The sequence below is a fragment of the Poromitra crassiceps genome (assembly GCF_964638095.1).
Source record: "Poromitra crassiceps genome assembly, chromosome: 19".
Taxonomy (NCBI): Eukaryota; Metazoa; Chordata; class Actinopteri; order Beryciformes; family Melamphaidae; genus Poromitra; species Poromitra crassiceps.
This window is the reverse complement of record NC_139646.1, coordinates 30,999,532-31,014,531: the sequence shown is the minus strand read 5'-3', so window position 1 is coordinate 31,014,531 and position 15,000 is coordinate 30,999,532. Positions and strand designations below refer to the sequence as shown.

General features: G+C 44.0%; 1 protein-coding gene across 1 annotated transcript in view; it reads left to right on the top strand.

Annotated features, from left to right (window-relative positions):
• Positions 1–15,000, top strand: part of LOC310794037 (teneurin-3) — a gene marked incomplete at its 5' end in the record, with an annotated part of 174,303 nt that overhangs the window by 18,603 nt on the left and 140,700 nt on the right. The window contains 3 exons of the mRNA XM_083655899.1: positions 1–56; positions 914–1,002; positions 9,023–9,142. The exon at positions 1–56 is cut by the window's left edge and continues 75 nt beyond it. Of these exons, the coding sequence (XP_083512025.1) occupies positions 1–56; positions 914–1,002; positions 9,023–9,142 (265 nt within the window). The remainder of the gene's footprint in view (positions 57–913; positions 1,003–9,022; positions 9,143–15,000) is intronic.

Below are 15,000 nucleotides of genomic sequence, written 5' to 3'. Positions count from 1 at the left end.
CACCTGATCCAGGGGAGGTCCTTAGCCAGTCTCCATCCTCATTGGCTCCTCAGCAGGTAAGGAGCAACCAGCATGTAATGTCATGATTCGTTCAAATTGCTTACTTTCCATTCAGCTCATTCAAGTCGTCAAGTCCAGTTTATTTGTATAGCCCTAATTCACAAGCATGTCTCAGAGGGCTTCACAGAGAATATGTCTAGCTAAATCTATCTGACACAACAGTGGCAATAATACAGTAGTAATAATAACAAGATTGAACAATCATATGATAGAGAGAGACAGAGAGAAGGGGAGAAAAGGTGGGTGGAAAATGGGGGGGAGGAGAGAACAGGGAAGGGAGGAGATGGGGAGGGAACATGGGAATGTGGGGGAGGGGAGAGCAGGGAAAGGGGGGAGGTGGGGAGGGAGAGCAGGGGGAATGTGGGGGAGGAGAGAGCAGGAAAAGGGAGGGGCTGGGGAGGGAGCAGGGGAGGGAGAGTGGGGGTATGTGGGGGAGGAGAGAGCCAGGAAGGGGAGGAGGTGGGGAAGGGGGAAAGAGGAGAGAGCAGGAAAAGGGAGGAGGGGGAGCAAGGGAAGGAGAGTGGGGTATATATATATATATATACATATATATATATATATATATATATACATATACATATATATATACATATATATATATATATATATACATATATATATATATATATATATATACATATATATGTATCTATAGGCCGCACCGCTATATAAGATGCACTCCACTTTATAAATGGGCTTGTTTTGACTCAAAGTTCTGGGTTTATCAGTTCCAATTCTATGTATTGGTCTATATCACCTGCACTATCTATCCACATGTCTGTATGTATTGGTCTATATCACCTGCACTATCTATCCACATGTCTGTATATATATATATATCTGTATTTTTCAGGCCGCCAGGTCTTTCTACCAGCGCATCCACTTCCTGCTTGGTCCCGAGTCCACCCATGTCATCACTGCTGACAACCCATTCAATAGGAGGTAATCAGATTCAGAATCACTTTTATTGCCACAATATGCAAATGACATATGAGGAATTTGTCTTAGTGTCTGTATATAGTGCAGCGGTCATGTTAATATTCAGAGATAAAGAAGTAGGGAAAATAACTAAAAGACAATCACAACGTTGCAAGTGCAATCCAATATATACAATATATACACAAGTGGATGAGTGTTCAGTAGGCATTAAATATGAATTTACATTGAATTTACAGTCTGAGTTAAATAGGCGTTAAATTAAATATGAGTTACAGTCTGAGCGGTGCATGATGTAGTTAACATGATGTAGTTAAAGGGGCCATATTATGCATTTCTTCATTTTGTATCATATATATGTTGTTACAATCTTGGATGGTCATATTAAACATGGGCTAAGCTTCAAATAAATATGTGAAAGTGTTTTAATGTTACCCCCATGAACCCCCCCCCCCCCCCCCCCCCCCCATGAAGTGTTGTAGACGAGAGGACATGGATTTCTAGTTCTAGTGACGTCAGGTAGGACTTGCTACCATGGTGATGCCAACTTTGCCAAGCCTCCTCCCTCCCTTAGTTTCGATCTAGTATTAAACATACTATTGGTTCATGTTGGAATAAAAACACTGCTTGTATCGATAAATATGCACCATTGCTACTACAAAATGAAAAAATAATTTTCAAAAAGACCGAAATAATAACTTAAATCGAGCTCTGTTTAGAGGAGGGAAATCAGCGTCAGGCTGCCTGGAGGAAAAACGGCACACCAAAAAATCGTCACTCCTCGCCTTTGAGAGTAATCCCCAACTGGATTTTTTGCTCCAGCCAAACACAGCGTCTCCTCCCTCGCCCTCTCCCTCTCTCCCTCTCCCTCTCTCTCCCTCTCTCCCTCTCTCTCTCTCCCTCTCGCTCTCTCCCTCTCCCTCTCTCCCTCTCCCTCTCTCCCTCTCTGCACGATTGTGATTAGCAGTGGTTCTCAACGTGGGGTCCGGGTCGTCTGTCTGGGCAGAGGTTTGCAAACACAACTTTCACCCCGCTGCCTGCCTGGAGTATTTCCCGGAGGGTGGGGGTTCTTAACTCATTGAGTGCCAGCCACTTTTGGAGAACGGACGCTCCCAGTGCCAGAGTTTTCAGAGCGTTTTCAGTGATTTCTCGAGGCCCACAGAATATTGTGTGATATTACTATGTAAACACTGAACATGCAAAAAGAACAAGGAGACTCTATTGTATCATCAGAAAAAAAAAGTTTATTGATACCATTTTCCGTTCTTTAGTTATCAGCCGGAGAAGATGGGTTGATTTGAGGAAAAACAGCCGTTTCAACTTAGAAGCTGAGATAATCACACTTTTGTGAAAGGAAACATTTCAAGCACATCACTGACTCGGAACCTAATATTTTCTGGTTTAGTGACACCTAAAACATTTGAACAGTCATTTCCTTCAATAAAACAGCAAAAACAAAGGAATTTTCATAGCAAAATATTATTTTTTAGCTGCAACAGCAGCTCTGTGGGATCGTCACTTTGGCTGTTTCCAAAGTTTTTATTGAATAATTCAAAAACCCCTTCACCAAAAAATATAAAAATTTACATACGGCAAGTAGAGACCATGAGTGACTATGCCAGAAAGAATGGGCAGGATTCATCCATAGGTGGCGCTATACACGTGTGTACAACATGTGTAAGCATTTCAAAATGCACAACTTTGTTGAATAATTCAAATTCAAATCCCCTTGACCAAAAATGTTCAAAGAACAGTTCAAATGGTAACAGAGGCCGCCGGTCCCATCTGTTTACCAGTAGTACCATGGTCTTCATCAATCACTCCACGCTGAGAGGAAAAGCACGCTGTGCTAACAGAGGCCGCCGGTCCCATCTGTTTACCAGTAGTACCATGGTCTTCATCGATTACTCTACGCTGAGAGGAAAAGCACGCCGTGCTAACAGAGGCCGCCGGTCCCATCTGTTTACCAGTAGTACCATGGTCTTCATCAATCACTCCACGCTGAGAGGAAAAGCACGCTGTGCTAACAGAGGCCGCCGGTCCCATCTCTTTACCAGTAGTACCATGGTCTTCATCGAACAGTTCAAATGTTCAAAGTACAGTTCAGTTATTTTGAGAAAAAAAGAAAATAAATTTGTACAGTTATGTATGTACTATGGGATGCTGCAACGATGCAAGTCCAGTTCAAAGTTATTGTTATGATGTACAGTTATGGATGTGAGTAGTCCAGCTGAGTGTGGTAAGCTATGAAACACTCTCCTGAGTGCAAGGCGACATCACAGGTCTTGCACCTTATTTTGGTCTCGCTGCGCTTGCCCCTGCTTGTGCAGACCTTACACCTTCTTGCTGGTCTTGCCTTGCTGGTGGGCCGCAGGTAATCCAGAATGTGTTTGCCAATCGGGATATTGAGCCTGCAGTCTGGGTCGGTCCTGTATGGTGCCCTGCGTGCCTCACCCCCCTCAACTGCAACTTCCTCCTCCTCCTCCTCCTCCTCCACAGGTAGCTTTGAGGTCCATGACTTCACCACCCTCCGCATGAACTCCAAGAGGGTTTTACACTCCCCTGGGTTCCTGGCTTTGTAGAGGATGTAGGCGTTGAACATGCACACTTGGAACAGATATGCTACAAACTTCTTGGGCCAGTTCAGTGTCTTCCGGATGAAGGGGTAGTAGGCTATGTTTTGGTCCAACCTATCCACCCCATTCATGGAGGAGTTGTATGCTACAACACACTCTGGCTTGAGCTGAGCCACTTTGCTTGTCTGTCCCTTCTGCCACACGTCCACGCTCTGCATGGTGTCTTTGTGGCACGTTGTCACCATCTTCACGAGCCGTTTATCCTGCCAAGCTAAAACCATCACCCTCTCATTGTGACGCACAACTTTTCCCCCCACCCCCAGCTCAGCCTTTGTCACCTCCCTGATGATCGGAGGTTCCCCCCTATTTTTCCTCAGCGTTCCACACACATTAGTTTGTGCTCCCAGTAAACGCTCACACAGTGCAACAGAGTTGTAAAAGTTGTCCATGTAGAGCGTGTAACCATGACCTGGCAGGCGATCGAGGAGCGAGAACACAGTGTCTGGCAGAGTGCTGGGTACCCCAACATAAGGCTGCATGTTGAAGCAGTACCCTGTGGCAGAGTCACACAGTATGTATGATTTTATTCCATACTTGACCGGCTTCAGTGGGTTGTACACCTTGAATGACAGACGGCCCCTCCACAGCATCATACCCTCATCAATACAAATGTTTTGACCTGGTTGATACAGCTCCTTGAACTTGTTGACTAAATAGTTCAACACAGGACGGACTTTAGTCATTTTGTCCGTCGCATCCTGTGCTGCACTGTCACTGTAATGAAGGAAGCGCCAGATCAATTGGAACCGGTTCCTTGCCATTGTCTTATTGAAATAGGGTGTGGCATCTATTTCCTCAGTACTCCAATACAACGCAATGCTTGGTTTCTTTATATAACCAGTGATGAACGTTAGTCCAAAAAATGTTTTCAGTTCTGAGACTGACACTGGTTTCCACGCATTACCCCTGCTATGTGGCAGACTGTCTGGGTGTGCTTGGAGATACTGAGTGGCAAAACTGTTTGTCTGGTCCACAATGTGCTGGAGCAGCTCGTCTGTCAGGAACAGCTCCAGGAAGTCAGCTGGCAGGCCGGAATCCAGCTCCGCAGCAGCATTCTGGGGTCCACGCCTTGCACTGAAGGGGATCGGGTTTGGTTCCCAGTCTGCCTCCTGCCAGCCTGCATCTTCCCCACCTCTGCTCGATGCAACTGTAAATGATTGAAATATATATAATTATCAAATACATTTTTTATTGCTTGGTTATGTGTATATATATATATATATATATATATATATGTATATTTTTTTTACCTTTCTTCCTTGTCCTTGTGGATGTGGGAGTGGGAGTGGGTGTTCTCCTCGATGTAGGAGCTGTAAATTATTGAAATATATATATAAATTATCATAAATACATTTCATTATTGCTTGGTTTTATGATGTGTAGGATATATATATATATATATATATTACCTGTCTTCCTTGCACTGCCCGTGGAAGCCGTGGGAGTGTCTCTGCTCGATCCACAGTCTGTAGAAATATATAGGCTACAATTATCAACCACAATTGACCACAGTTTTATTGCTGTAGTTTTACTGACTATAATGCCTGAACCTGCTCAATCCATGATCTGTGGAAATATATCTACCATAAATATACATTGTGTTATTGCAATGTTATGGCTATTTAGAAAAAAAGTTTTACCTGCTCTGCTGCGTGTGTCAGGCGACGAATCTCTGCTACCTCCGTCAGGCGACGAATCTCTGCTACCTGCAGATCCATAATCAGGCAACCACTCGTCGGATGAATCGGGATCTGGCTCACTGAATTCATCCGACGTATCTGAAGTTTCAGTTGGCTGAGATGAAAATATGTCCGATTCTTCCCCAGTACCATCGTCTTCTTCATCTCTTTCTTCTGCACGCTGAGAGGAAGCGCGCACTCCACCATGCTTCACTGTGGTGGGTGGAGAGCTAACGCTACGATGAGAGGAAGAGCACCCCGGTCTAACGGCTCTGGTGTCTACATCGATCACTTGTTCTTCTGCACGCTGAGAGGGATAACGCACCCGCCTACTCCTAGCTCTCCCACGCTCTGTGGTGGTGGTAACAGAGGCCGCCTGTCCCATCTGTGAAGAGCGCCCAGATCTAACGTTAGCTCTGGTGGTGGGTCCCGTGGCAGTAAAAGAGGCCGCCGGTCTAACGTTACCTCTGGTGGTGGGTGCCGTGGTAGCAACAGAGGCAGCCAGTCCCATCTGTGCGTCGATCACTCTACGGGGTGCCGTGGTAGCACTAGCAACAGAGGCAGCCAGTCCCATCTGTGCATGGATCACTGTACGCTGAGAGGAAGAGCGTCCAGGTCTAACGTTACCTCTGGTGGTGGGTGCCGTGGTAGCAACAGAGGCAGCCAGTCCCATCTGTGCGTCGATCACTCTACGGGGTGCCATGGTAGCACTAGCAACAGAGGCAGCCAGTCCCATCTGTGCGTCGATCACTCTACGGGGTGCCATGGTAGCACTAGCAACAGAGGCAGCCAGTCCCATCTGTGCATGGATCACTGTACGCTGAGAGGAAGAGCGTCCAGGTCTAACGTTACCTCTGGTGGTGGGTGCCGTGGTAGCAACAGAGGCAGCCAGTCCCATCTGTGCGTCGATCACTCTACGGGGTGCCATGGTAGCACTAGCAACAGAGGCAGCCAGTCCCATCTGTGCGTCGATCACTCTACGGGGTGCCATGGTAGCACTAGCAACAGAGGCAGTCTGTGCATCGATCACTGTACGCTGAGATGAAGAGCGCGCTGGGCTACCGTTAGCTCCACCAAGCTGCACCGTGGTTTCTGCAGTGGGAAAAGTTTTTTCCTGGTCGCCACCAGAAGTGGTGGCACCGGTATCACCACTAGTGCCTTCTCCAGCGATCGCCACACGTTTAGGCACAGAATACAAGCTCTCTTGCAGAGTAAGCTGCTTGTACTTCTCGGGTTTCCTCTTACGCTTCGCCATGTCTGCCTCATCAAAGGATCGCCGCTCACTACAAAGGACCACCGCGTTTCCGTTTCCCCAAACGACTTCTTCTGTGTTTCTACTCCACTTTATCTCATCGGGAGAGCACTGTCGCCACCTAATGGGTTTGTAAAATAGGTTATAGACCTCCAATACCTCCAATAATTGTACAGGAGATGCAGGAGGCTTTGATCGACGCCCCACCGTCAAAAAACGCATTGGACGTCGAAGGACGTCCGTGGCACTCTACGTCACTATTTAATTGGACGTCGAAGGACGTCCATGGCATTCAATGAGTTAAAGAGACAGGACCTAAAACAGAGCGTTTCAGACAGAGGGTGAACTGAAGGGGGCAGTGAGAGCCAGTACAAGATAAACAATATGTTTTTTGAAGTATTAATGATGCAATAAGTTAATCTACTGGAGTCCAAAATAATAATACATTATATTAGCAAAATATGGGCCATCATCAAGAGTCATCTAATGGTGTCAAGTTGTGGTCGGGGAAGCAGCTATAATACTTTGAAGTAGCCAGTGAAGTCCAGCTGCTGTGGCTGCAAAGTGATGTATGATGGGGGGGGCTCATGTTATTGGGGGGGATTCAGCTGAGTTCAGGAGGAGGTAGTGGGGTTTGTGGAGGGTGTTGGTGGGGTCCAAGGACCTTAACCCTAACCCTTCCACCAAGGACCCCACCAACACCCCTTCATCAACAAGGCCTGAAAGCTCCTTCCAACAAGGACCCTAACCCTTCCACCAAGGACCCTAAACCTTCCACCAAGGACCCTAACCCTAAACCTTCCACCAAGGACCCTAACCCTTCCAACAAGGACCCTAACCCTTCCACCAAGGACCCTAACCCTAACCCTTCCAACAAGGACCCTAACCCTTCCACCAAGGACCCTAACCATAACCCTTCCACCACCCTTTTATGCCAGCCTGAATGTTTCATAAGAGCACAGGGCTGTAACCCTGTCATAAAAATGTCCTGTATTTCCATAATGGAATGTTTTATTACACCTCAAAACTGTGTGTGTGTGTGTGTGTGTGTGTGTGTGTGTGTGTGTGCGTGTGCGTGTGCGGAGGGGTGTTAAAAAAGGTGGTGTCAGACTTTAAAAGACAAAGACATGATGTTTCAATCTCCCTTCATGTTAAAAGTGACACACACGTGCGCGCACGCACACGCACACACACACGCACACACACACACACACACACACACACACACACACACACACACACACACACACACACACACACACACACTCAGAAGATACAACTGGATGAGATCTCCATTGGCTCTCAGCTTTCCGCAGAGGGATTTCTCACATTCACAATATGTAATTGAAATACAAGCCATGGATTTCTATGGATATCCAATATGTTTATCAATGCACTGGTTTGGTCTAAAGCCATCCAACATGTTCTACACAACTTCTTCTGGTCAGCGTTTCAACATGGAGAACCAAATTCTGACCTTGTTGTTTGTGATTCAAAGCATTATGGTGGCACAGCGTTCCCTGCAGCAAAGAACACAAGCCACTATTCAAGTGTTGTGTAGCGTTGTGGGACACGGCCTTCTTCTTCTTCTCTTTTGCCTTGGCCATAGGCATAGTTGCTGCCCTCTCGATGTGGACTCCAGTACTACACATTGAGGCATGCGCATGCTCAGCGTATGTGAAGCATCAGCATGCGTCTCGCATGAGCTAATATGGACGGAGCCTGCTCTATGTGTAGACTGGGAAAGCTTCAACTGCTGTGTGATGCAGCCATAGTCAGAAACTGAGAGAGTGGATAAAAAGAGCCATGGGTCCCCTGGTGCGCTATAATTAATCGCTTTATTGGAATAATGATCTCTAATTGCTCAGCTGGAAGAATGGTAAATGGTAAATAATAAATGGTCTGCATTTATATAGCGCTTTTATCCAAAGCGCTTTACAGTCAGTAGGTACATTCACCCATTCATACACCGATGGCGGCAGGCTACCACGCAGGGTGCTGGCACACCATCAGGAGCAATTTGGGGTTCAATATCTTGCCCAAGGACACTTCGACATGCAGACTGGAGGAGGCGGGAATCGAACCACTGACCTCTTTTATCCAAAGCGATTAGTGGACGACCAGCTCTACCTCCTGAGAACAGCTGCAGCCTACAGTTATGTTAGGAAAATTAGTTTATAGCATATGAAACACACACACACACACACACACACACACACACACATGCATTTGTGCTTCAAAAGTCATAAAAGTGTAATTCATTTGTGAAGATTATCTGGCTGAACACAACTTGTTAAGCACAGACCTTATCTCATGCATTTAACCAAAACTCCCATACAAAAATCCCATTGCCTTTTGCCCCTACGAACCATATATTTGTATCCACTTAACCTCTCTCTCTCTCTCTCTCTCTCTCTCTCTCTCTCTCTCTCTCTCTCTCTCTCTCTCTCTCTCTCTAGCTTGGTGTCAATCATTCGGGGTCAGGTTTTGACAGCAGACGGGACACCACTGATCGGGGTCAACGTGACATTTGTCCACTACCCTGAACACGGATACACTGTAACACGCAAGGATGGCATGTACGTGCATGCACACACACACACACACACACACACACACACACACACACACACACACACACACACACACACACACACATGAATGAATGATTGAATTTTATTATGGATAATGCAGACATCCAAGGGATAACATGAAAAGTGTGTACACTTATTTCCATCATGGTCCCTGATCTTTAAGAACATGACATACAGAAATATAAGAGTATCAGATAAAACAATACAAATCAGACAAGGGATAAACGGAACTTGAGATTAAAACAAACATACCATAAAACAACGATAGAAACAATAAAACAATAAAAGGAACTAGAAATTAAAACACATACCATAAAACGACGGGGGACTCTACTCGTATTTTAACCTAGTTTACTCATCAAGAATTTTTTCAGAAGGTTTTTAAAACCATTCAGGGAATTGGCCAGCCTGATTTCGTTGGGGGATTTTGTTCCACTCTTCCCTCCCAGAATAGAGGAACGTGCTTCTTCCTACTTTGGTTTTCAAATTAGGCAATTTCAGATCTGCTACACTGGCTCTTGTGTTCCGGCTATGGATGTCCCGGACATATTGGAAGTACTTGTTGAAGTAGTTGGGGCAACGGTCATGTAATATTTTATAAACCATGACAAGTTTCAGCTGTTGGACTCTGCTTTCAACTGGGAGCCAATTCAACTCTTTGAAGTGGGATGGGCCAATGTGCGTTCTTGGACTGAGGCCAAGGATGACCCTCATGAGTTTGTTTTGGGCTTTTTGGAGTTTGTCTTTCGATTGTTTTGTTATACCTCTGTACCAGTATAAACAGGTGTAGTCATAGTGACATTAAACCACTGTACCAGTATAAACAGGTGTAGTCATAGTGACATTATACCACTGTACCAGTATAAACAGGTGTAGTCATAGTCCCATTAAACCACTGTACCAGTATAAAGAGGTGTAGTCATAGTGACATTAAACCACTGTACCAGTATAAACAGGTGTAGTCATAGTGACATTAAACCACTGTACCAGTATAAACAGGTGTAGTCATAGTGACATTAAACCACTGTACCAGTATAAACAGGTGTAGTCATAGTGACATTAAACCACTGTACCAGTATAAACAGGTGTAGTCATAGTCCCATTAAACCACTGTACCAGTATAAACAGGTGTAGTCATAGTGACATTAAACCACTGTACCAGTATAAACAGGTGTAGTCATAGTGACATTAAACCACTGTACCGGTATAAACAGGTGTAGTCATAGTGACATTAAACCACTGTACCAGTATAAACAGGTGTAGTCATAGTCCCATTAAACCACTGTACCAGTATAAACAGGTGTAGTCATAGTGACATTAAACCACTGTACCAGTATAAACAGGTGGTCATAGTGACATTAAACCACTGTACCAGTATAAACAGGTGTAGTCATAGTCCCATTATACCACTGTACCAGTATAAACAGGTGTAGTCATAGTGACATTAAACCACTGTACCAGTATAAACAGGTGTAGTCATAGTGACATTATACCACTGTACCAGTATAAACAGGTGTAGTCATAGTGACATTATACCACTGTACCAGTATAAACAGGTGTAGTCATACTGACATTAAACCACTGTACCAGTATAAACAGGTGTAGTCATAGTGACATTAAACCACTGTACCAGTATAAACAGGTGTAGTCATAGTGACATTAAACCACTGTACCAGTATAAACAGGTGTAGTCATAGTGACATTAAACCACTGTACCAGTATAAACAGGTGTAGTCATAGTGACATTATACCACTGTACCAGTATAAACAGGTGTAGTCATAGTCCCATTAAACCACTGTACCAGTATAAACAGGTGTAGTCATAGTGACATTAAACCACTGTACCAGGATATACAGGTGTAGTCATAGTGACATTAAACCACTGTACCAGTATAAACAGGTGTAGTCATAGTGACATTAAACCACTGTACCAGTATAAACAGGTGTAGTCATAGTGACATTAAACCACTGTACCAGTATAAACAGGTGTAGTCATAGTGACATTAAACCACTGTACCAGTATAAACAGGTGTAGTCATAGTGACATTATACCACTGTACCAGTATAAACAGGTGTAGTCATAGTGACATTAAACCACTGTACCAGTATAAACAGGTGTAGTCATAGTGACATTAAACCACTGTACCAGTATAAACAGGTGTAGTCATAGTCCCATTAAACCACTGTACCAGTATAAACAGGTGTAGTCATAGTCCCATTATACCACTGTACCAGTATAAACAGGTGTAGTCATAGTCCCATTATACCACTGTACCAGTATAAACAGGTGTAGTCATAGTGACATTATACCACTGTACCAGTATAAACAGGTGTAGTCATAGTGACATTAAACCACTGTACCAGTATAAACAGGTGTAGTCATAGTCCCATTAAATCACTGTACCAGTATAAACAGGTGTAGTCATAGTCCCATTAAATCACTGTACCAGTATAAACAGGTGTAGTCATAGTGACATTATGCCACTGTACCAGTATAAACAGGTGTAGTCATAGTGACATTGAATTAAGGACGTAGCTAAAGTCCTCATTGTCTTCATGTCCAGGAACTTGGATATTCTTGCTAAATATTTAGTCTTTGCATGAATTTTACCCGTGACGGAGAGGGCCATGGCTTCACTCTTCATACACTGATCAAGTTGACTTCCTAGATACGTTACACAATCCTTATCCTGTAAAATTACACCATTACATTCTACCGAGAGACTGGGTTTGTTCCTTAGTTTAAACTTTGAACCAAAAACAATACATTCAGACTTTCCAAGATGCAGGGACAGTTTGTTGTCACATAGCCAGCTGCTTACTTTTTGAAGCTGATCGCTCAGAGATGTTCTAACTGCTTCCAGGGAGTCTCCAGTTACCAGCAGAGCGGAATCATCCGCGTACAGAAATAAAGGACATGTACATGCAGCCTCCATGTCATTTATATACAGTAAAAATAATAAAGGGCCGATTATGCTGCCCTGGGGGACCCCGCAAGTAAGGACCATCGGTTCTGATAGAGTGCCCCCTACTGCCACCACTTGTGTCCTACCCGTGAGGTATGCCTTTATAAGCACCAGGGCCTCTTTGCTAAATCCCATAGCTTTTAATTTATACAGCAGTATGCGGTGGTTTACCGTGTCAAATGCTTTTTGCAGATCGAGCATTGCCATACCACAGTATTTTCCACAATCTATTTCCCTTTTAATGAAGTCGGTTAAGTAAACCAGGCACGTCTCTGTAGAGTAGGACTGCCGAAAACCAGATTGAAAGTCAAAAAGAATGTTACATCGATTTACATAGGTCAAGATCTGTTCATACAATACCTTCTCCAGGATTTTGCTAAGTATACATAGAATAGACACAGGCCTGTAATTGCTTCGGTCTACCTTGCTGCCCTTTTTGTAAAGAGCAATTACCTTGGCTTTTTTGGTCTCATTTGGGATTACAGATTGGGATATTGACAGGTTAATAATGTGTGTTACATATGGTGTAATCACTTCTGCCGCATCCTTTAAGAACTTTGGTGGAATGGCATCTAAACCAGTAGCTTTAATCGGATCTAGGTCCTTAACACATTGAGTTCCAGCGACGCCAAATGGCGTCAGGAGAAATTTACCGTAGGCTGCCAGCGACGCCAAATGGCGTCAATAACTCCAAATTCATATTTTGACGGGGGGATGTCGATCTAAGCCTCTTACATCGCCTCTTACAATATGGGAGCTATTGAATGTGTCTAACCTATTTTACAGAACCCTTAGGTGGCGACAGTGCCCTCCCGATTAGACAAAGGCCAGGAGAAAAGAGAGAAGAAGTCATGAGGAAACGGAAATCGCATCGATATGCTTGAAGCATAACGTTAGCTGTGCCTGTGAACAGCAGTCATCTGCTGCCACAATTGAGCCCCATCCGTGCCCGCTGCGATATATGATTTAGTTGCCGACACGGCGACACCAGCGTCTTTCTGAAAAGTTACATTATTCTCAGCTGGGAGCCGAGGACACGCTGTAAAAAAGTGGGGGGATGCAGGCAGCGGACTTTTCAGTGCAGATCAAACTCAGAGCAAACCGCAGCAGAGACACTCGACTCCTCCCACCACGGAGGAGGAGGAGGAGGGGGGTGGGGCACGCAGGGCACTACAGCATACAACCATTGACAGTACACACACACCCAGGCAGCAGCAGGCTCGATGTTGGCCTATGTTTACATAAAGTTGTCTTGATTTCCAACTATTTTGAAGGTCCATGTGAAGAAGATAAAACAGTGCAGGACATGTTGTGTTTTGAATATTGTTATTATGTTACACATCAAATGAAAGCTTTCAATGTGTAGTTTCATAAAAAAAAAAAAAAAAGTGATATCTTGTTTCCCTATGTAAATAGAGACTTCAATATCCAGCATGACCCCATGAAAGTGAACATTTTGATGTTAGACCAAGCTGTTTACTAATATTTGTAGAAAATAAACAAAACATTCTTTTGACATACTTTTCCCGCAGGTAAACTAGACATTCTAACCTTTCATTTCAGCTATAGCATTTTGTTCAACTCAAAGCAGAATTCATTCTGTCGCCTTTCTAACATAAAGATGTGATTATCTCAGAAACTAATTTCAGCATGCTCTTTTCGGTCGAAAACACTCTTTTTCAGAGGGGTGTATTTCCAAAATGGAACGGTTTATAAACACAGTTTTTTTTTTAATGAAACAGAAGGGTTCAAAGTTTCATTGAGGCTATTGGTTGTCCATATAAGAGGAACACAAAAAATGATATGGCTATATTAAAATGCATTGCGGCCTATGTGGCACAGTACAGCAACCTTTTGCCCAAGGGCCGTGGCACTCAAAGTGTTAAGAAGTTTAAAAGTGGTCGCATCCGTTATATGAGTAAAGGAGAACTGCCCCTCAACTATTCCCCTAGACTCATAGTAGTTAACCACGTGTGGTTCCCCAAACTCTCCTGTACCAGTGGGGAGTTGTTGGACCAGGTTGTTGGCTATGGTGGTGAATAACTCATTAAAGCTGTCAGCCACCATAGCTTCATCAGAGCTAATAGCTCCATTTATACTTAGGCCGATCTTATTTCCCTTATTTTTAGCCTTTTCCTTCATCCCTAGGGGCTTCAGGGTTGACCATAATTTTTTAGAGTTATTTTTATGTTTCTCTATTTTTAATTTAAAATGGTGCTTCTTGGCCTCGAGAACCATTTTTTGTACTTTATTTCTCAGGGATTTGTATTCCGTGAAAAGGTCGGAAGCGTTGCCTCTTTTAAAATCACTCAGTGTTTGATCTCTGAGTTTGATGGTGTCAAGGATTTCGGAGCTCAAGCTGCTTTGGAATTGGTTCCAGGCTGTGTCTACATCCCGGCTATCAGTTACGTTGGACCAATCTGTAGATTTAAGCAGATCATTGAAGTTATCAATGTTGTAGTTTCTGAGGCTTCTTCCTTTAAATGAATTGTGGGCGTTTACAGGGGGCCTTCTGACTTTCCTTGAGCAAAAGATTATAAAATGGTCACTGATACCATACTCTATTACACCACTTACAGTGGTTCTGGATTCGTCCGACACCATGATGTGATCTATAGAGGTTTGGCTTTGGTCGCTGATTCGGCTTGGTTTATTTATTAGCTGAGTAAGACCTAGAGTCTTTAGGAAGTCAGACAGGGTTTTAAACAGGGGACTATTGTGACTTAAAAAAATCTACATTCATGTCACCTAGTAGAATTGCTTCATGATTTAAGAAGTTACATGAGTTTGTGCAGACCTCCTCACAGACCTCCTCACACACACACACACACACACACACACACACACACACACACACACACACACACACACACACAC